Here is a 24,141-nt window from a genome sequence, read left to right as displayed (position 1 = left end):
ACTTATTGTGCTTTCCTCTGTGCTAATTCCAAAAACTTTTTAGTTTAGTGGCTGAAAAGGTAAATCATGACTATTTAAAGGTAATGTCAAACTTGAGATCTTGAACACTGGTTCCAAGGTTGTAGATATAAGAAAACTTTGCCTCAAAGATTATTTGATAAGTTAGGTGAAGGATAACATACTTTTGGTTAACTCTGCTCATGGAGACTCATACACACACTGATACAAACACATATAAAATGTGCCAGATAGCACTTTGTCCAACTTTCTGAAAGGAACTTGTGTACTTTGTAACTAAAGGAGGCATTGTATTTCTAAAGAGAAGTTTACAACAGAAAAGTAATGAGGTTTTACCATTTTAACACTTGAAAAGCTGAGTACACTTTGTTAAACTAGAACATAGAAACAGAGGTCTAGAAATCATGTATTGTGTTCCTGTTGTATACCAAGGTTGGTGTGTGTGTGTGTGGTAAGACTGGAGGTGAGTGGTAGGATAGAAAAGGATTCAACACCATAGGATCCAGAGCTAAAAATGTGAGGAAAGGAAAGGAGAGAATTAGTGTATTTCTATCTCTGATGGCTGCATTTCACCCTTGAAGAGAGAATAGCATCGTGATCATCCTTACTTAAGTGATTTCAACTCATGGCCAAATTTGTTTCATTCATATCTCTATTCATTCTCCCAACTTCTGATTATTTGAAGAAACCTCAGATATGATATTAGTCTATCCTAAAGTATTTCAGTATATATCTTAAAAAATGAAAATTCTTAAAAATATAATCATAATGCCATTCTCTGTCTTAAAAATTATACTGAATAGAATAAAATATCAATTTAGTTTCTAATTTCCTCAATTATTGCTGAGATATTTTCCTTTATAGTTTACTTTTAATAAAATCAAAATGTTGGGGGCTTCCCTGTGGCTCAGTGGTAAAGAATCCATCTGCCAATCAGAAGACACGACTTCAATCTCTGGCCTGGGAAGATCCCACATGTTGTGGAGCAACGAAGCCCGTGGGCCACTATTGAGCCTGGTCTCTGGAGCCTGGGAGCTGCAACTTCTGAGCCTGTGTGCTGTAACTCCAAAGCCTGAGTGCCCTAGAGACTGTGCTCCACAACAAGAGAAACCCCCACAGTGAGAGGCCCAGGCACCGCAATGAAGATAGCTCCTGTGGCTAAGTTGTGTCTGAACTCTTTGAGACCCCATGGACTGCAGCCCACCAGGCTCCTCTGCCCATGGGATTCTCCAGGCAAGAATAGTGGAGTGGGTTGCCATTTTTGAACTTGCATCTCCTGCATTGGCAGGCAGAGTCTTTAATACTGAGCTACCAGGGAAGCATCCTGGATATAATTAATTCTACTAGAAAGCAAAATGTGATGTATTTTCAGATGTTCCATAGTGCTTGCTTTTGCATCAGTATTCATAGAACAATAAAGTTTTAGTTTCTTTATGATCCTAAAGCTCAGGGAAGGGGCAGCACTTGAGATAAGTTCATCAAACACAAGAGGTCTGTGGAAAACAGTTTGACAGGTAACCTTGAAGATCCCTTCTAGTTCTAAGCCTCAGAATACTGAAGAGCTGTATGATACAATTCACAGTGTTATTTCTCTTAAGTTATACTTGAGCAAAGCTAGGGAATACCAAGAGGGAAAAGACAGATACAGCATTTCAGCTAAATTGAAGTATTTCTGGGTTATCAATAATTCTACAAGTGGACTGAGGATAGACAAAGTATTGATATGCTTCAGTTCCTCTTTCAAGCAAAACAAAACAGCTGCCAGTGAGAAGAGCCATACATTTGAAGAAAAGTGGTCAGTAACAGGATATCAACTTCAAATCTAGAGAGTATGGTTTTTATCAAATATACTGTGCATTTATTTAATACATTTGCATATTGTAATTTTGGATTTTTTTTTCAGCTAGTTGTGCTTTATATTTTGTATTCTACTAAGATTCACACATCTGTTTCTTTAGGCACAGACAGCACATATTGTCCTGGAAGATGGAACTAAGATGAAAGGTTACTCCTTTGGCCATCCATCCTCTGTTGCTGGTGAAGTGGTTTTTAATACTGGCCTGGCAGGGTAAGTAATGCTTCTCTTCCAAGGCTTTCTTTTTCTTTGATATAGAGGAATAGCTGGATGATATGACTCATGGTGGGAAGTTGAAATCATCGCATCATCATTATCACACTACACATTATCCTGAAGTTGCCTTGCGCTTGTACACAGCTTGAACCTTGGACACAAACTCCTCCCTGTGGCTGTAAATGAAAGAGAATATAGACACTGGCGTTCCCCTGGTAAAAAAGAACAAAGTTAATTCTAGAAACTTCGGGTACAAAGACACAAGTTATGTTGATATTATCAAGTAGCTTCTGACAGGCAAGCGATCAGCACCAATCTAGTTTAAGGTGAAAATTGAAGCAAGGAAAAGAGTGCGTAGTGCACTCTAGTGCCACTCCATTAGTGAAGTGAAGAATCAGCTTTGCACTTCTAATATGAACTACTTTAAGGAGCTAAGGGGCTTCTCAGGTGGTGTTAGTGGTAAAGAACGTGCCTGCCAATGCAGGAGACATAAGAGACGCTGGTTCAACCTCTGGGTTGGGAAGACCCCCGTGAGGAGGGCATGGCAACCCACTCCAGTATTCTTGCCTGGAGAATCCCATGGACAGAGGAACCTAGTGGGCTATATTCTATAGGGTCACAGAGAATGGGACATGACTGAAGCAACTTAGCACACACACAAAGAGCTAAGAAAGTCTTTAGCTATTTTGTAATTTTGCACTCTATTAAGAAAGGTGAAATAATAGATATATTTATTATCTTGAGGTAATCCATGGGAGACCTGGTACATAGATCTGATATTTTCAAAATTTACCAAGTGAGACTAAATTTAGTATTTAAGATCTGCTAATATACATACATCACTGAAGGTAAGAGTTGCTACAGAAATTATGCAGCTGCTTTTATCTAGCCAATAAATGTTCATCTGGCAACCAGGAGGCCGAAGTTCTGGTCTCAGTGCTAATGGTAACTGATGATGTGACATTGTGAAAATCACTCAGGCTTTCTAAGTCTTACTTTCCATATGTAAAGAGTGAGGGAATTGGATCAGCTAGTAATTTATAGCCGGGGATTTAAAAATTATGTCTTAAAAAATTAGGTGGTTTCAAAAGGTTTCCATTAGAGATTCAAAAGATTAAACTTTAAAATAGCTGATGAATTCTTTAGGGAAATTCAGTTAACCTTACCTTATAAAGACAAGGAGGCATTGGGTTAACTGATATTGAAGATATTGATTGACCAAGCTTCCATTATATCATTAATGTACATTCTTCACTAAACTCTTAGTTCCCTGTTTGAAATAAAGAATATTAGATGATTTTTAAAATAGTTCCACTGGTGAGAACATTAAATTACAGAGTATGAAACCTGTTTGCAAAGTTTTGCTTCACCAGGCAATTATTTAAGCCTTTCGACAGCACTAATTACTAGCTGTGTTAATATACCTGCCAACAAACAACTGTTTAATATAGATCAGAATGATGGAGGGCACTAGAGTTTTCTTCTCTGTGATAGATTACGGGTAATAAATCTTGTCACATCACAAAAGTCAAACAGGACCTGATGGATTAATTTGCTTCCAACACTGCAGTTCTCTAAGACAAGCTGTATTTATTCATTTACTGGAGACAGCATTGTAAGCTTATGTTTAAAGGGAGCAGCCAGTTCTCTTATGGGAAGAAAGAAGAAAGGAAGTAAAATTAAATTAATTAAAGGCTTTTTTTTTTCCATGTAGAAAAAGGCATTCATTAATAAGGTTAGTCCACAGATCCTATTTTCCATTGAGAAATGCTGCTTTCCTTCATTGGTGGCTCACCCAGTAAGGTGCTTGATAAGGGAGTTATTTTGTTTTTCATCAGCAAGATACGCATTTATATTGTGTGTAAGCCTTGGTTTAAAAAATTATTAGTTCCTGACAGGTCAGAGGCATTTGAGAAATTAGCTGATGGGGGTGTGGGTATGTGTAAATATCATGGCACTTTTGTCACCTAAGAGTTTGCTGAGCTGAGAGACAATTCTGTTGACAAGGGAGTTCTGGGAGGAGTTAGTCTGCGTGGGGGTAGAAGAATTCATGTTGACTACTGCTGGAGCTGAACTTCATTGGTTTTGAGGTTGTCATTCTGTCCCCCTCAGCACCTAAATCCACTTTCAATAGTAATCTACAAGAAAGATTAGGTTTAACTCATTCTGTGGGAAGTAAAAATGTAGGAGAGTGGAAAAAAAATCTCATTGCAGTGTATTTCAAAATATGGAATAGCTATAGATAGATCCTGAATAATATTTCATATTATTAAGAATAAACATTTTATATATAATTTTATTTATATATAGAACAGAAACAAGAATACATGTATTCTTATTTTTTCCCTCCTTACACTTTAAAATAAAGCCCTCTGTATTTACTCTTAATTCTATATCCTTACTTTAAAATAGTTACTTGGAATCTTTTAATTTAGAAGACAGAAATGCTTTTGATCAATTTTTGTGGCATTCATTTTATTTTATAAAAAAAAATCAAACATATACTATCAATAATAACTTGATAATTATCAAACATATACCTCTCTATACCTAAAGTATTTAAAAATAAATGTTATTCATTTTTTTCATAAAAAATAAATTAATATTTTAAATAATCAATAAATTTTAACAAACATATATACCCAGACAGCCACCATTGATGTAATCAGTATGTTCTCCAGTATGCTAAAAGATAAAAAGACTTTTCAACTTTTGACAGTTAATATTTTGGCAAAACTGTCATCCATCAGTAGTAAATATCAGTTTGGACTCACTCATATCTGGTACTTGGGGAATCTTTGGGAATTAAAATACCTGCAAACATTAAATAGAGCAATATTGGGATGGGGGACACATGTGCACCCATGGCTGATTCATGTCAACATATGGCAAAAACCACTACAATGTTATGAATTAATTAGCCTCCAATTAAAATAAATAGATTAACTTAAAAGATTAATACCTTATGAAGAATTTTTCAAGGTATTAAAAATTTAAGAAACTGAGGGAATAGAAAATTAAATAAGAATATGCCACAGTACTTAACAGTCTTTTCATATCAGTAATATCATGGGATACGTTTCCATATTTTACTGTAAAATTTCCCTAAGTTTGGCAAAATCTAGAGACAAGCTTGTAAGATTTTGTTCTCATGTTCTTTAATTTTCAAGGGTCAAATAAATCAGATTATGAATGCAGAATCGGAATAAATTAGATCAAGTATACAAATCAAGAGTTTGTTGGTAATTTTTTGCTATCTTTACTCAGGTACCCAGAAGCTCTTACTGACCCTGCTTACAAGGGGCAGATTCTTACCATGGCCAATCCTATTGTTGGGAATGGTGGAGTGCCTGACACTGCTGCGCTGGATGAACTGGGACTCAGCAAATATTTGGAATCTGATGGAATTAAGGTAGTACCAGTGATGACTATTTAAAAAGTATAGTTGATTTATTTTAAGAACCTAGGTTGGACAAAGTTTCGGCCTCTGTCCTGTAGTAAAAATAATTAAATTTATAGTCTCAATCTCATTCCTAGGTATATGAGAATAAGTTTTAGCATGGAGCTATTCTGAATTTCATTTCTCAGGGCACTTTGTATTCATTCTTAATGCTGTGGATGAAATGTGACTTCATTTGGAAAAATGTTATAAGTTCAGATAACAGCGATGCTACAAGAATTTGTATTGAATCACTTTTTAAAAGGATTTTAAGAATCAACTCTGTATCAGTTATTTATCTTTTAAATCTTACTCTCTATGGGAGATAAATAAAAGATAACTTGTATGCCAGCCTAAAAGTAAAAGTAAATACAATGAAAATTTCCTATTATAATGTAAATTTGATTACTATCATGGGGATATGAACCATATAAACTATTCAAAAATGTATACAGGGTGCTGAGAAGGGAGATCTAGTTTAGCCTCCTGATTTGGCAAACCAGGTAAGACTGTCCCCCACATGAAAACTAAGGTAGTGACTATATATCTTTAAAAAAATTTTTTTTATCATATTTTGTTCTTCAAGTCTCCAAAATTTTAAGCATTTTATTGGTAGGTAATAAAAAATCTGAGCTGACTCAAGTTACAAGAGTTGGATAGCATTTTGTGATCACTTTCAAAAACTGACAGCCTGTCTTTCTAGGTTGCAGGTTTGCTGGTGCTAAATTATAGTGATGACTACCACCACTGGCTGGCTACCAAGAGTCTAGGACAGTGGCTACGGGAAGAAAAGGTGAGAAATATCCAGCAGCCAGCATCACCTAAGGATGATTGGTGGGGTCCTGGAAAGTTGGGAAGGTGTATGTAATTGCAAAGGGCCAAACAAATGAGGCAGATCACACACTTTCGGATCCTTTTGTTTCAGAGTACTTCCTTCTGTTACTACAGGCTGAATGTCCAGAACTCGTTCTTTAAACAGAGGAACTTAATCAGTTCAGTTAGTCAGTCATGTCCAACTCTTTGCAACTCCATGGATTGCGGCACACCAGGCTTGCCTGTCCATCACCAACTCCGAAGCCTAATCAAACTCATGTCCATTGAGTCAGTGATGCCATCCAACTATCTCATCCACTGTTGTCCCCTTCTCCTCCTGCCTTCAATCTTTCCCAGCATCAGAATCTTTTCCAATGAGTCAGTTCTTTGCATCAGGTGGCCAGAGATTTGGAGTTTCAGCTTCAGCATCTGTCCTTCCAATGAATATTCAGGACTGATTTCCTTTAGGGTTGACTGTTTGGATCTCCTTGCAGTCCAAGGGACTCTCAAGAGTTTTCTCCAACACCACAGTTCAAAAGCAACAATTCTTCTGTGCTAAGCTTTCTTTACAGTCCAACTCTCGCATCCATACATGACCACTGGAAAAACCATAGCTTTGAGTAGATGGACCTTGACTAAGTAATGTCCGTTCTTTTTAATATGCTGTCTAGGTTGGTCATAAGTTTTCTTCCAAGAAGCAAGCATCTTTTAATTTCGTGGCTGCAGTCACCATCTGCAGTGATTTTGGAGCCCAAAATAATAAAGTCTCTCACTGTTTCCACTGTTTCCCCATCTATTTGCCATGAAGTGATGGGAACAGATGCCATGATCTTAGTTTTCTGAATGTTGAGTTTTAAGCCAACTTTTTCACTCTCCTCTTTCACTTTCATCAAGAGGCTCTTCAGTTCTTCTTCGCTTTCTGCCATAAGGGTGGTGTCATCTGCATATCTGAGGTTATTGATTCCAGCTTGTGCTTCATCCAGCCCAGCATTTCACATGATGTATTCTGCATATAAGTTATATAAGCAGGGTGACAATATACAGCCTTGACATACTCCTTTCCCTATTTGGAACCATTCTGTTTTTCCATGTCCAGTTCTAACGGTTGCTTCTTGACCTGCATACAGATTTCTCAGGAGGTAGGTCAGGTGGTCTGGTATTTCCATCTCTTTAAGAAGTTTTCCACAGTTTGTTGTGATCCCCAATGTCAAAGGCTTTGGTGTAGTAAATAAAGCAGAAGTAGATGTTTTTCTGAAACTCTCTTGCTGTTTTGATGATCCAGCGGATGTTAGCCATTTGATCTCTGGTTGCTCTACCTTTTCTACATCCAGCTTGAACATCTGGAAGTTCACAGTTCACATACTGTTGAAGCCTGGTTTGCAGAATTTTGAGCATTACTTTGCTAGCGTGTGAGATTATATTTTCAGTTTATCCACTAGGTGGCACTCATACATGCTTAGTGAAAATGAAAGTCGCTGAGTCGTGTCCAACTCTGTGCGACCCCCATTGACTATATGGTCCATGGAATTCTCCAGGCCAGAATACTGGAGTGGTTAGCCTTTCCCTTCTCCAGGGGATCTTCCCAACCCAGGGATTGAACCCAGGTCTCCAGCATTGCAGGTGATTCTTTAGCAGCTGAACCACGAGGGAAGCTGAAGAATACTGGAGTGGGTAGCCTATCCCTTCTCCGGGAGATCTTCCTCACCCAGAAATCAAAGTGAGGTCTCCTGCATTGCAGGCGGATTCTTTACCAACTGAGCTACCAGGGAAGCCTTTCTCAATCTGCAAAGGGGTTAGAGAAAATTTTAGAATTCTCTGTAGTCTGGAACAACTTAACTACTCCTTCCCGTTTTAACCAGGATCTAGATATGTAACTTGTGCCATAAATTCTAGTACCAGCTCAGTCATTAACTAGCTGTGTGACCTTGCTCTGGTCATGCAATCATACCATACTTTCTTAATTTTAGTTTTTAATGAGTGTGAACAAACAGATTGCCATCAAGTCTTTTTGGGCTTAAAGGTTATGACTCAATGACATAATTGGATATCATCTCATTTGAAGTAATAAGTGAAAAATGTTACTAACTTTACCTTGCATGCTAAGTCGCTTCAGTCATGTCTGACTCTTTGCAACCCTATGGACTGTAGCCCACCAGGCTCCTCTCTCCATGGGATTCTGCAGGCAAGAATACTAGAGTGGGTTTCCATGTCCTCCTCCAGGGAATCTTCCCCACCCAGGGATCGAACCCACGTCTCTTATGTCTCCTGCATTGGCAGCCAGGTTCTTTACCACTAGTGCCACCTGGGAAACCCTATATCTGCCTTTCTTTGAGTATTATTTTCTAATCAAATAAGAGTATTCTCCTGGGTTGAATGTCAGACATACTTAGAATAATTAGAGTTAATGGACCTGCTATATTATACTTCATTTCTACCATTATAATAGCTGCTTTTTCTTAAGTTGCTATTGGGCCTGTAATTGGTAGAATATTAACCTGAAAAAATTCTGACACTCCGATGAGCATCTACCACATGTGAATGCTTAGATGCTCAGTTGTGTCCGATTCTTTGTGACCCTATGCACTGTAGCCCGCCAGGCTCCTCTGTCCATGGGATTCTCCAGGCAAGAATACTGGAGTGGGGTGCCATTCCCTTCTCCAGGGGGATTTTCCCAACCCAGGGATCGAACCCAGATCTCCTGCATTGCAGGCAGTTTCTTTACCATCTGAGCCACCAGGGAAGCCCAAACATCTACTAACTGGGGCTCAATGTTGCCTCTTCCTAACAAATAAAAAAAATATTGACCTTAGTTTCCTGGATATCATTACTGCTAAATGTTAATAGAGATAATAAAGCATCTTTATGATCTACCAGGTCTTTTCTAGTTTCTTTCAATCATTGTCTGAATTTACCTGTTTGTAGTTGTCATTAATGTTTCCTTCGTGTTATGTCGGCACCTGATACTATAGCTGCTTTGTGTCAGAATTAATAGTTTAAGTATAACCCATGGTTTGTTAGCTTGTTTTAAAAATGTGCCTTGAGTCTTCTTCCATAATCATTGACACATAGAGTAGAACAGGGTCTAAAATTATAGCCAGTTTACCTCCTTCTATGAACGGGTGAGGGAAGACACCTTGCTGATACATCACTCAGATAATTGGCTGAAGAAAAAAGAACTAGAATCTGTTTCCTCATTCTTAACTCTGCTCTTTCCCATTTTACCTATGGGAAATATGTTCTAAGACCCCCTGTGGATGCCTGAAACTGTGGATAGTACCAAATCCTATATATAATAATACGGCAGAAAGTGAAGAAGAACTAAAGAGCCTCTTGATGAAAGTGAAAGAGGAGAGTGAAAAACTTGGCTTAAAACTCAACATTCAGAAAACTAACTTCATGGCAAATAGATAGGGAAACAATGGAAACAGTGAGAGATTTTATTTTGGGGGGCTCCAAAATCACTGCAGATGGTGACTGCAACCATGAAATTAAAAGATGCTTGCTCCTTGGAAGAAAAGCTATGTTCAACCTAGACAGCATATTAAAAAGCAGATTCATTACTTTGCCAACAAAGGTCTGTCTACTCAAAGCTATGGTTTTTTAGTAGTCATGTATGGATGAGAGTTGGACTATAAAGAAAGCTGAGCACCGAAGAATTTATTCTTTTGACTGTGGTGTTGGCGAAGACTCTTGAGAGTCCCTTGGACTGCAAGGAGATTAAACCAGTTAACCATAAAGGAAATCAGTCCTGAATATTCATTGGAAGGACTGATGCTGAAGCTGAAACTCCAATACTTTGGCCACCTGATGCAAAGAACTGATTCATTGGAAAAGACCCTGATGCTGGGAAAGATTGAAGGTGGGAGGAGAAGGGGACAACAGAGGATGAGATGGTTGGATGGCATCACTGACTTGAGGGACATGAGTTTGATTAGGCTCTGGGAGTTGGTGGTGGATGGGCAAGCCTGGCGTGCTGCAGTCCATGGGGTCTCAAAGAGTTGGACATGACTGAGTGACTGAACTGAAAGGATATATATGCTAATGCCGTATTTTTTCTTGTATATACATACCTATGACAAAGTTTGATTTATAAATTAGGCACAGTAAAGGAATATCTGAATTTCCAGCATCACTACTCTTGTGCTTTGGAGCTAGTATTAAGTTAAATAGGGCTCTTTGAACTCAGCACTGAGATATTGCGGCCATAAACCTGGTAATTCAGTTGGCTACTAAATGACTCAAGGTGGGATTCGTTGGAGAAAGCGGTGGTTCACATACACTATTCAGAATGGTACACAATTGAAACCTTATGAATTGTTTATTTATGAAATTTTCCATTTAAAAAAATATTTTTAGACTATTGGCAATAGCAGGTAACTGAAACCACAGAAAGCAGAACTGGATACGAGGGATAGATACCACGTCTATCCTTATCTAATCTAGTCAAAGAAACTAAATCAAGTGGAGGTGTTTCTGATTGACTAATAGACTAGGCAAAATTTAACAGAGGTGCTTGTTAAGGAAACTCTGGGGGGTGGTGAAGGACAGGGAAGCCTGATGCTCTGCAGTCCACAGGGTCACAAAGAGTTGGCCACACCTGAGAGGCCGGACAACTAGAACAACCTCCAGGTAAACCCACTGATTGCCTCCTATGTGCCAGAAGCATGGCTTTGCATATAATTTATGTAATTTTGCTTATGAAGTTCACTTCACAAATTCTGTCATTTTAAAATATACATGTATATATAAAATTGTCTTACGTGTTTAACATCCTGGATTAAAAGCAACAAAACTGTAGAAGAAGATTGATGTTCAGAATTTCTCATTTTTCATTCTGAGGAATGGTCTGGGTATTAAGAGTCCTGTGCCCAACAAGAACAGCAATTTACCTTGTTCTCACAACACAGTCACGCTAGATCAGAGGAAAGAAGGAGTAGGGAAATTATTTACTGCTCAAGTAGATAGATGATGTTAAGTTGGCAACTTGAAAACACTAAGCTGGACCTAATTTCCTCCAATTTTACTGTCACTACATTTTTTTTTTTTCCTCCACAGGTCCCTGCAATTTATGGAGTGGATACAAGAATGCTGACTAAAATAATTAGAGATAAGGTATTGTAGTCATATTTAGCCAAATCTATGTTTATATATATGTTTATGTATACACAGATATATATATATGTATACATATATACACATATACATATGTATATATATGCATATATATACACATACATACATATATACACACACATACATATGCATATACACACACATACATATGTATGGTTTTTCTCAGTGCCCAGGGAACCCACTGGTATGTAAAAGAACAAATCCAGCCCATTTCTGTCATTTGGGTCTCTGTCATCCTGTTTTACTTTTTCAAAGTTACTTGAGGTAACTTTCAAGACTGAATACTTGATTGGGATGTTTGTTCATGAGTGGTTTTGAGATTAATTCCCTCAGCAGTAGCTAACTGAGTGCCCACTCTATGCTCACCATCCCAAGTAAAGTCTTGGTGATTCAGCTCATGTGACAGGGCCAGTGAAACAAGTGGAGAAGGTAACTAGATGCATAAGAATGTTGCCGAAATTGAATACCTACCTGCTGAAAAATGCAAACCACGAAGTGTACAGCACTAGGGCTGTTATCTGTTTAGTCTTTTTGAAGGAGTTTGTACAATTTGTGAGTGTATTAAATGAGCCCTCTATGTGCTACCTCGATTAGTCTTTCTTAAAATTGTTCCAGTGACCAAGATGAAGGTAAGTTTGTCTATTGCTTTTCTATCTGCTTGCTGAAATATTTGACCCTTGCTCTGAGAATGTCTCATCACCGTCTGCTTCCTCCTCCTTGTAATAAGAGGTGGACACTTTTTTCTCACATGAAACCTTCATATCCCAGACCAGAAAGAAACTTTATCTCATGAACGTTAACTAAATACCTTAAATGCCATTAGAGGTTTCTCATTATATTCTATATATTTTCTTGAAAAAGAAAGGAAGATACAGTTTCAAAGTGAAAAAGTTTCTCCAAGAAAATCTGTTGTAGATTCCTTATTAGAATACATATGGACTCAGGATCTCTATTAGCAGTAAGAAAGCTTTAAAAATAAGAACATGGCCACATACTTATGACCAGAAGGAAGACAGAGAGAATGTTTGCAATCCTTCTACTCTACCTCTGATTTCATTCCCTCCTCCATGATTTTCTTGAGGATAAATGTTCTAGATTATTTATGCAGATTATATATCCCAGGTGGACTTTTGCATTTTCTTAGCCCAATGATGTTGTGGGAGCAGTAAACAATGATGAGAGTGCCAGATGAGAGGGGGAATAAAATTGGGAAATTCAATTCAAGCTGTAGAATTGGCAGATTGGATACATTATAGGCAGGCTTAGTAATTTGGGAAAATATAAGACCATATTATTTTTTCATGTGATTTATTAGTTTAAGGTGAACCTTGCTTTATCAATGGAGTAGAAAATGGCAACTCACTCCAGTATTCTTGTCTGGAAAAATTCCATGAACAGAGGACACTGGTGGACTGCAGTCCCTGGAGTCTCGAAAAGTCGGACATGACTGAGCACTGCTTTTATTAGAGGTAGTTAGGTTTTCAAAATCTGGCTGAATAGATTAGCAGGACAAAATAGTAGTACTGCCTATTATATTTGATTATGAGTAATATGGGCTCATATTAAAAATGTATGTTGTAGCTTTTAGTTCTCTGAGTCTTAGGTTGAAGAGTAAGGGTGTTTTTCATTCAGCATGCTTTAAGTAAAAGGGAATAAGAACTGAAAACCAAATTTCGAAATTAGGGATCCATAAATATAGTCAAGGAATTCTGTGATTTGGACTATAAAAGTAAGTGGAGACCACCATGAAACTTAATAATCCAGTATGGAAGGGAAAGGTGGTTTTCACTGTCTTTCCCAGAGTTTGAGATGGTACTCTGGTTGTAATAATCACACTGAAATAACCATCTGGATGAGCTGCTAGCATCAACTCACTCCCAAGTTACTTCTTCTCCTAAGAAATATGTTTCAGAGGGAAATGAAGACTTTCTTCTCTACCTTCAGTGCAACAATTTCCTTGGAGACAAGCAAATCAGTAAACTATTTTGATCTCCTCCCCCTCTCAATAAAGTCTTCGTTACAAAACATAATATGCCATTTTTTTTTATCTTTTCCCCTCTCAATAAAGTCTTCATTACTAAACATAATATACCATGTGCCTAAATAGGTCAAACTAGATTTACTAACAAATGAGATAATCTCAGGATAGCAAAGAATAATATGAAAACATTTGCCATGTTCTGGCTAGCAAGGCTAATTTGTGAAAACTTTATAGAAAGTTAAGCCTTCTCTAAAGTTCAAGCCCTTATTAGCATATAAAAAAAATGAAACTTTCATCGCCATTTCTCAAAGTTTGTGACTTATACAACATTTCACATTTTTTTTTTCCGTGTGAATTTTACTGTTTAAAAATATTCCCATTCTTTCTCAATTTTCAGCAAGTTTTAGATTTCCTTTCTTTTTCTCAATCTATTATCTTGCCACATCTCCAACGAAATAGTTTTAGGTCATAAGTACACTAAATACTCTGATTTGCACTTCCTGGCAATCCAAAATCTGTTATCCTTTGACTTGGCTTACCCCAGGTGACTCTCTCAGCCCTAAAAGAAGTAATTTTACTTCCGAGCATGTTTTCCAAAATGTACCATGCAAACTGCTTCAGCTTTTCAAGTTGAGAAGATGAAGATCTGCTGATGGTTATGAGTAGTTATAAAGACATTGAAATATTGGAGCAGCTGTATAAGTTCCTGTGAATTTATCCTGCCAGCGCCTGCATCATCGCCCCCTGCTAACTGTCTAATTTTTTAATTTGATAGGGTACCATGCTTGGGAAGATTGAATTTGAAGGTCAGTCTGTGGATTTTGTGGATCCAAATAAGCAAAATTTGATTGCTGAGGTTTCAACCAAGGTGAGAGCTTTTCCTTCATATTTTGTGGTTTTGTTTTATTCCCTTTAGATCTTCCTATTCTGTAATACCAAAATCTACATTTAAGCAAAAATCATCTTCCACAAGCATCAGAATTGAAGGGAAAATGGTTATAAATTGATATATTGCAAAAGCAGTGCATTTAAAGTTAGCAACTTCTACTTGTAGGGAACTTGCATGGCTTGATTTAGAGTCTGTTTACTATTATTTTAATTTTTCTTATTTCTTTTTGTGGTTCCTTCACTCAAGACTTTAAAATATCAAATATAAGGGCCATTCAACTGCCAGATAGGTACAGTGACAATCAGTAGTCAGAGCTAATGGTCTGCCAGAGAGTTGAGAGCAGTTTATAGAATTCAGACACAGTATTGTAATGAGGATCTGAGGTTATTTTGTGCAGGGAAAAGAATTCCTGTGCACACCGAAAATTTAGTGTATTATACCTCACTTCAAAAATTAGTGTTCCTCATGACGGCTGTACCACTCGAAAGTGAGATATGTATATTGCATATTTATAAGAAGGCATAGAATACATCCAACTATTCTACGAAATCAATACCTGTGTTGATATTGATTAAAGTTGTGAGTCTCTTGGGCTATAGTTTCTGTTCTTGGGGACCATAGAGTTTGGTGGGCTATGCAAACAAGCTATCATCATGGAGCAAATATTATAATAAATGCTGTCTTTGGAATGTGCACAAGGCATCATAAGGTCATGTGTGGGGAAACATCCAGTTAAAGAGGTAGATTAGGGGAGTCCCTGCAGAGGATTCAGGCTTGTCCTGAGACATAAAGAATAAGTCAGTAGATGGAGAACTAGGAGAGCTTTGTTTTAGGCAGAGGAAATGGCATGTGTTGAAATGCACAGAAGCGTGAAACAATACGGTGTGTTTGAAAAGTTATGCTTAATTTGGTGTGTCTGACCAACAGGTTCACAAATACAGCTGTTCACATTTGGCTAAAGTTGAGTGGAGATGGACAGGGCTAGAGCTAGAGGGTTTAGTATTATTGACTCAATGAATCAACTGAACTCCAAAATCAGCAACATGTTGGAGCAAAATAAACTGGAATAAAGAGCAAGTAACTAGAAAGTTATTGCAGTTAATTCAGACAAAAGTCATGAAAGCTCAGACTGACCAGCAATAGCAGGAAAAGAAACAGCAAGATGGTTTAGACAAATAGGAGAAAGAAATAGGGGGCTTCCCAGGTGATGCTAGTGGTAAAGAGCCTGCTTGCCAATGCAGGAGACGTAAGAGATGTGGGTTTGATTCCTAGGTCGGGAAGATTCCCTGGGAGAAGAGCATGGCAACCCACTCCAGTATTCTTGCCTAGAGAATTCCGTGGACAGAGAAGCTTGGCAGGCTACAGTCCATAGGGTCGCACAGAGTTGGACACAACTGAAGCGACTTAGCATGCACCTAAACAAATAGGAGATAGAGATTTCAACACACTTCCCTATGAGGACTTCCCTGGTGGCTCAGACTGTAAAGCATCTGCCTACAATGCTGGAGACCCGAGTTCAATTCTTGGGTTGGGAAAATCACCTGGAGAAGGAAATGGCAACCCACTCCAGTATTCTTGCCTGAAAAATCCCATTGACGGAGGAGCCTACAGTTCATGGGGTTGCAAAGAGTTGGACATGACTGAGGGACTTCACTTCACTTCACTTCCCTATGAAGAGATGAGACACAGCGTGATAGAGTGCTATTTTAGAACTAACTTGGGGTAGCATTTCCTGAATGTGAGAAGCACTGGCCTGGAGAAAGTCACCTTAAAAAAAATTCTATGGTCAAATAAGGTTGAAAAACACTGCATAATGTATTTCTCTCTTGGAGAGTCCTAGCAAATTCATGTATTCCTGTTTCTATGAGGTCTTGCTTACTCGTGTCATTCTGTATGGAGGGTATATGGTGCATTTGTGAAGAGACCAGGTTGCAAATTTCATCTAAAACTTTTAAGAAACTTCGAAATCATCCTAAATTCAGAATGTGTTTGCTGACTCTTGAAGCTGGAACCAGTGAAGGCACCCAACCCTCTAGGCTTTCTCTCTCTCTATTTCTATTATTTCTTCTTTTATGACTTTGGGGAACCGCTTCTTGGGTAAATGCCTGTGAAAATGGATCTGACTCCAAACAGTGCTTAAAACGTACATAATGACTATGATATGCTCTGGGATCCTTTTATGAAGTCTACCATTTAAATGCAAATGATTGCACAGTAACCTAAAGGGACCAGTGGTCTACACTAGTTTAGCAATTCCTCTGACTCAGACTGATTTTATCCATTAGCCCCACTTCCTAAACCTAATGCACAATAGCTCTACCTCATCCAAACTTCATTGCAAGTTGAGGATCAAGAGGTGTTTAAAGCATGGTATATCTATTATTACATCTGTTAGTGCTGAATCAGGCAATAATACTTGGAAATTCCATTGCTACTGGTTGTTAATGAGGCAAAACATGGGAAAAAATATTTGTTAATTATGGAAGCAACACATTTCTTAGGGATAATTGTTATTACTGTAATCAACATTTTATACCAAACAGCAAAATACTTTGTTCTCATGAACAAGATAGAATTTGTGGCATTTGCTATGTCTTTCTTACAAACTGATTGTTAACTGCCAGCCATTCCCTAGTAGTTAGCGATCAATCTGTTGCTAAGTGCAGAGCATCCTGAGATATGTTTATGATATTGGCGTGTTGCTCATAGCTGGACCTTCCCCCTGACTCTGGTTTTTAAAACGGCAGGCTGTCAAGGTGTACGGCAAAGGAAATCCCGTGAAAGTGGTAGCTGTAGACTGTGGGATAAAAAACAATGTGATCCGCTTATTAGTAAAGGTAAGTAATTTGTTCCATCTCAAGAACGGGGGTGTGTAATACTGATCATTAGTATTAATCTGATTTTCTCTGTTTCAGAGAAAGCTTGTATACTTTCTCAGAATGTCAGATGATATAGTCTCGCTGCCTTTGGTCTGTGAGATAATACATTTATCCCTGTTAAAACTAGAGATGTAGATTGCTATTAAAAACCTTTGTGGTTAGTGGCAACCAAACTGGACAGCATATACATAGATGCTTTGGTTTCCTTGAAATAAATTTTAACTTTTTCATAAAAAAAAAACCCCAAAAATGCTCAAAGGCTACAACACACAGAAGAAAATGATGACTGTTCTTTTCACTTACTGATTGATATTCTGATACATGGCACAAGCACTGATTAATTTTATTAACAAAAATGCGCATGGACTCTTAAACAGTAGATGCTGTAGATGGCTTAGCCATATGACCCTCTTATTTTATCATTTTAAGTCATTTTGTCCATCTTCCAATTGCAAGTGTCTGCATCTTGTTGCCTGAGGGCTCTCTTGGGTTGGTTGGAGGCTGCTGGCAGGCAGGAAATGATGTAGAATTAATGATCCCTGGAGCAGCCCCAATCAATGACAGTGTCAATTCCCCAGCTCCTTTGCCACACGGGTAGGCTGTTTTTAGGTGAACATTCTATACTGGCTCTCAGAGTTCCCCAGTGAGCCGAAGCTGTATTTGTGCATTGTGGTATCTGATTGATAATGCGTACTTCATTAGGGTCTTTCACCATGTTGCTTGCTATTAGTATTTCTTGGAAACTTCTCCAAAGAAACTTCTTTCTCTCAAATTCTTGTCTTGCTAAATGCTTCTAGCAAAACAATCAAAGCCATCTTCCATCCACTTTTGTATAGAAAAGTTCTAATTTTTCTATTAGAATACAGATATGAAAAAACCCAGGAAAGAAGGCAGATTAAAATTTGGTAAGATAAAAAAATGAGGAATTGAAAAAGGTGAGAGGTGGACCAGAATAAATATTGGAGGAAATGGGTTCATCTTCTGTTTTGCCACTCCCTTTCCTGGAGTAAGTGAAGATAACCTGCATTCTTGTGTGCCCAGTCATGAAGCCTTTAGGTTTGCAACCTCCTGAAGTGAGAGGAAGTATGGGAAAGTGCATTATCTATTTTTTCAGAATCAAAACTTAAATGCTATTTTTTCCACATTTTATTGTAGGGTCCCTTTATACCCCACAAAATATGTCACCCTAAAGAATTTATGCTTAGCATTATTTATTTGGATCATGTACTCTGTTTCCCTTCCCTTTAGGGAATAATTAGCGAAGAGAAGGATAAGCACTTTGGCAAAGAAAAATATTATTAAATTGACCATTCTTTTTTAAAAAGTTTTTTCTTTTTCTTTTTTTGATGTGGGCCATTTTTAAATCTTTATTGAATTTGTTACAAAATCGCTCCTGTGGTTTATGTTCTGTTTTTTTGGCCATGAGGATCTTAGCTCCCCAACCAAGGACTGAGCCCATACTCCCTGCATTGGCGGGTGAAGTCTTAACCATTGGACCACCAGGGAAGTCCCCAATTGACCATTCTTGTGTTTCTTCTCCAGCGAGGGGCAGAAGTGCATGTAGTGCCTTGGAATCATGATTTCACCAAGATGGAGTATGATGGGCTTTTAATTGCTGGAGGGCCTGGCAACCCAGCTCTTGCACAACCACTAATTCAGAATGTCAAAAAGGTATAGTGAACCTGGAGAGTGTGTCTGTGTGTGAACTGGAGGGAGTCTGTTCTGTAATGTACTTTATTTATACAAAAATATTTTTAGTACTTCTGTTTGTGACTTTTGAGGTAATGTCAGCACAGATAGTGTATAGGGGGAACTAGCCAGGAGAGAGTTCTACAGGAGAAAGAGCAAAGACCGTCAGGCAGCGTAGCTGGGATTGTGTCCGTGAGTGTTGAGAACTGGAGTTCGATTTCCAAATGTGTTGTCTGAACAACTGTAAAATGGTAACTTGTGTCACTCACCATGACCTTGGGACCTATAAGACTTTCGCGTTTCTAGAGAAATATTAAACTAGATTTAATTTAGTCTGGATGTTGAGTACATTCTATTGAATTTTATTGCTTGCAAATTGTCAATCCTGTCCTTATTCATAATCTAACTTTTTATTCAATTACTATTTTCTTTACCTTGCAAATTAAGGGGGGAAAAGATGCATTATTTTACTTCTTCAGAGGTTGTATTTTTTTTTTGGACCTGATCTTTTGGATTAATAACCTTTTTTTCTTAATTTAGATCTTAGAGAGTGATCGCAAGGAACCATTATTTGGAATCAGTACAGGAAATTTAATAACAGGATTGGCTGCTGGTGCCGAAGTCTACAAGATGTCCATGGCCAACAGGTAAGGGAATTATACTTCTGTTTACATGTCAGACTGGCTCTGAAATACTGTTAGTAACTAAACCAAAAAGGCTTAGAGAACTTACATTCCATTTTCTTCAGAATAAATAGATAACCACACTATTACATGGTTCACAGTTGTCTGACTACCTGATACCATTTTTATCACATTTTGGAAAGGCAGTCTTCTCTAACGATAACTTGGTCACAATTTAAAGTTATTTTCCTTTCCTTGACATAAATTGAAGCTATAATACTCAATCAAATGCTATTCCAAGGGAAATTTTTCGGATTTTAAGCTTGATTTCAGAGCACTGACAATATTATGAAACTAGTATAACTCAAGAACCCAGAAATCTTCAGATCCTATTGGTTTTACTTCCTTACCCTAAATGATGTTAATTTGTTCAACATGGAACTTTCTCTCCCAGTCCACCCACATGAATTATAATTCAAAATGATTCAGGACTGAGGAGTAACCTCTTTATTATCCCCCGAGTACTCTCCTATAGCTTAAAATTACTGTAGCACCCTTGAAAGAAATTGTTTATATTTGTCTGTCTTTAAGCTAGTAAGCATATCTTAACTTTTTGTTATGAGTGCAATTCCCTTTTTATAAAACCGATCATATAAGTTTAATAGACCTGATATTTAGCACACAACAAAGCTTCCTGAATTGATTTTAAAAAAAATTTGCTAAAATTATTGGGATTAACAATCTGTGATTTTTCTCATGGAGTAATTTTTCACTGAGCAACTGAAACTTTTGAATTTTAATAGGCTTTACTTGCTCTCTATTTTACGTCTAGAGCATTTATGTTATTTTCTTTGCTTTTCCTTTTCTATATTCTTTTTCACCTCTTCTATCCAGAGGGCAGAATCAACCTGTTTTGAATATCACAAACAGACAGGCTTTCATTACTGCTCAGAATCACGGCTATGCCCTGGACAGCACCCTTCCTGCTGGCTGGAAACCACTTTTTGTGAACGTTAATGATCAAACAAATGAGGTAAGTGAGTGAAGATAAATTCAGGAGTTTTAGTACTCTGTTTTGAAAATACCTTTCCCTTATTTATGTGGGCTTTTCTAGGGTATGTATGTGGAATAATTCTTGTTATAGATTATTTTCCATAGCCCTCTGCTTTTAAAAAAAGTCATTTCTGTCTTATTCCCTTGCCAGTTGACTCATTAAAGATCCACAATTTGAGTGGTTAATCAATGACTGTCTCACACATTCATTGCTAATGGGTGATTGGTGGAAGGAGATCTGTTTGGGACCAGTCTAGGCAGGTCTTTGCGTCTCAGCACTGAAGTAGCCTTTGAGAAACCTTTGGAGAAGTAATTTAGGAGTTGGAGAAAAGAAGAGGATTTGAGTTGATTCTGATCAGAGCCTAGAGGGGCCTGAAATGTTATAGAACAAGCTAGTTTTTTTTTTTTTTTAAATAGGGGAACCACATCAGTTGAGTCTTTATTGGTTTATTTCTATTAGTACTGTTTATTTTTTGAACGTTCTCAAACTTTCAACCTAGTTTTGAAAATTTGAACATCATTGTCCGCTGATTCATACCTATTCCTGGTTGACATTCACTGTTACTGTATGAATTTCTTCCAATTTCTTATTCCTTTAGGGGATTATGCATGAGAGCAAACCCTTCTTTGGTGTGCAGTTCCACCCAGAAGTCGGCCCAGGGCCAACAGACACTGAGGTATGTCAGAAAGATGAGGTCTATTACATAGTAACATTTTTTACAAACAGAAATGTATGAAAAATTGAGAAACCAAAATAATTACCTAGGTGGTCTCGGTACAGAACATTCTTAAAAAGAGTGCTCTGATAATGCCTGTGTTGTTTGAAAAATTTCCCCATGATTATCATGGAGGAAACTTCAGTCTTTTTAAAAATTGAAGTCGAAAAGCCCTTAAGAAACTAATGCAATGTGATTTTTATTTAAATGATTATCATTTTAATATATTTAGTTCTGAAATTTACAATTGTTGCACTATGCAAATGAATTCCCTCTTGCTCTCTGGTTCTCATAACTGAAATGAAATTTTAATCCCCCATCTGTGAGTTCACAAAAATCCCTATGGCAACTGGTTGTGTAGCCATAAAGGGAAAATAAACAGCAACAGGAGCAAGAAGAAGAGCAGGGTTGTGGGGAGTGGGGAAGGTACGCTTTCACACACATATGAGTCAGATCGCTTAAGCAAAGAACCATAAGGAATGCCTAGAGGAGTTTTGTTTTTAATTTAATATTTTTACTTTTTTGTGTGAGTTTTTGGTTCAGTGTTCAAGAACATCTTTCCAAAAAGGGCTTGTGGAGATATTCAGAAAAGTCTGGGAAGTCTGAAGTGACTCTTCCTCTTATACATGCTAGGGCCTGCAGTAGTGATATTGGCAATACTTCCTTGTCAGCAGATGCTCCCAGAAAAGACAGCTGGGCAAAATGAAGAGGAGAATAGGAATTTTCCCTTTGTAGACTCTACTTCCTCATCCCTGAATTGCCCTTTTCAGATATTTATATTTTGTTCTTATTTTAATATTATTAGGAAAGAATGGTTCTTAATAGCCAAAGTCAGTACAATATTACCTACACTCAAAAATAAAATTTAGTTGCATACATATACATCTATTGCCTACTGTGTGCTAAATACTTTTTTAACTTAAAATTTAAATTATTTGCCTATATTAGTACTTCAGATTAGGAACACTGAAATTAAGATATGTGATATCTGGTCTCACTTAGTTCTTTTTTTCTGCCAAATAGTTGCAAAATGAATATATTTGTTGAAATTTGTCATGTCTAATGCAACAGTGGAAATAAATTCATTGTAAAGCTTATGAATCTTAGAAATATTTGTATATGTAACACAATCTTTAGAGATATTTTTAGACCTGATAGACAATTTAAAAATCCAGTTATTTCTCACTGTAGGGTGCATAAGTAATATAGCTTCCTTTTTTCTTTTTTTTTGCATAGCTAGAGTTTTATTTAGAAGAAGAAAATGCTTCATAATTAAGGGGCTGAAAATGACATTCTCAGAAGGCATTATCTGAAATGTTCATTGTCCGCTGAAAATGTTCTTTTAATAGGATTTAACATGAGCAGTTAGAAGTGTTTATTTGATCTAATTCTTATAGCAGTAAATATTTAGTTTTGCTAGCTTTGGCAACCCCCACCCCCAAACAAATATTGCATAAGAATACTTACCCTAAGAAGTTATTTGTTGCTTATCTAAAGTTCAAGTTGAACTGGACATATTATATTTTAAGTGACAATTTTGTGAGTTTTGAAACTTCTAACTAGTTGGCTCTATTTTTTCTAGTACCTGTTTGATTCCTTTTTCTCACTGATAAAGAAGGAGAAAGGAACCACCATTACATCGGTGCTACCGAAGCCAGGCCTAGTAGCATCTCGAGTTGAGGTCAGTATATGTGGGCTTCTTTTTGGTGTACGTATTTTGAATTTTCTCTATTGTGCGATGCCTTTATTAAGTGAATGAAGTAATCTGTTTTGATGTCTATGAAAGACGATTGGTAATATTGCAATCACCCATCACTTTAGCAGCTAACTATTTGGTCTGTTCTACATGAGTCGTTGGATGTTCACTGGAATCTTCATGTTGTGATTTAAAAATCATGTCTTTTAAAATTCATCTCTTCTAGAACATTTTTAATAAAAATAATTTAATAAAGAGTAAGATTTAATTTAATTTCAAATTTGATAGATTGTCCATTACTCAATAAACCAGAGCCCAATGCATGTTTGAGATACAGTTCAGACTATAGTCATTATAGATGGTCACATTTTTTTAACTAGAAGATCTATTATTTAACATCATGAGTGGAATAATATTGTTTTACCTCTAAAGAGCAGATAGATAAGGATTAATATAGCCTAAGACTTGAATCCTTATTTGTTTGAATATGTATGTTAATATGAAAAGGTTTCACTCATTTCTTTCAAAGTTAGGGCACACACAATTCATTATTACATAAAATGTAGAAGGCTATAGGTGTATTTTTAAGTACATATACACATATATATGTGTATATATGTATTTTATATATGTACATATACATATATATTATATATGTATATGTACATACATACATGTACATATATGCATATATATTTATTATATATGTGTATATATACACACACATGTATACACATATATGTAAAATCCTCTTATCATGAATAAAAATACTTGATTTATATGCTTACATAAAATGATAAGTTGAATTAGATAGTTTGTTTTAAAGATTTCTATGACAGCCTCTTTTACTGAGATGGAAAGATTGGAGGTAATCCAGCCACTCAATGTGGAACCAAACTGTGGGTGCTCCATAGCTAACGAAGCCATCCACCATATAGTGTTTTTCTCATAATATCAACTCATACTTTTCAGATGCCTTCCTTTTTTAAATGGTGAGGTAAAGGGGAACTTGGGATTCTACATTGCATTACACATAGTAGGCACTCCATTAATACAAACTGTTTCCTAAGTCCTTGTCTCTTAGTGACCTAGAACATCTTCCTCTAAATGGCTTGGCAGTTGTGGTTAAAAAAAAGCAGTA

At 37.0% G+C, this 24,141-nt stretch overlaps 1 protein-coding gene across 1 annotated transcript in view; it reads left to right on the top strand.

Annotated features, from left to right (window-relative positions):
• CPS1 (carbamoyl-phosphate synthase 1) overlaps positions 1 to 24,141 on the top strand; it is a 140,022-nt gene that overhangs the window by 21,786 nt on the left and 94,095 nt on the right. The window contains exons 2-12 of the mRNA XM_043910158.1: positions 1,977 to 2,086; positions 5,357 to 5,501; positions 6,232 to 6,321; positions 11,397 to 11,453; positions 14,231 to 14,323; positions 17,092 to 17,181; positions 18,766 to 18,894; positions 19,453 to 19,559; positions 20,430 to 20,568; positions 21,188 to 21,265; positions 22,887 to 22,985. Of these exons, the coding sequence (XP_043766093.1) occupies positions 1,977 to 2,086; positions 5,357 to 5,501; positions 6,232 to 6,321; positions 11,397 to 11,453; positions 14,231 to 14,323; positions 17,092 to 17,181; positions 18,766 to 18,894; positions 19,453 to 19,559; positions 20,430 to 20,568; positions 21,188 to 21,265; positions 22,887 to 22,985 (1,137 nt within the window). The remainder of the gene's footprint in view (positions 1 to 1,976; positions 2,087 to 5,356; positions 5,502 to 6,231; positions 6,322 to 11,396; positions 11,454 to 14,230; positions 14,324 to 17,091; positions 17,182 to 18,765; positions 18,895 to 19,452; positions 19,560 to 20,429; positions 20,569 to 21,187; positions 21,266 to 22,886; positions 22,986 to 24,141) is intronic.

Source organism: Cervus elaphus, chromosome 8 (genome assembly GCF_910594005.1).
Source record: "Cervus elaphus chromosome 8, mCerEla1.1, whole genome shotgun sequence".
Lineage (NCBI taxonomy): Eukaryota > Metazoa > Chordata > Mammalia > Artiodactyla > Cervidae > Cervus > Cervus elaphus.
This window is presented reverse-complemented; position numbering and strand designations above follow the sequence as displayed.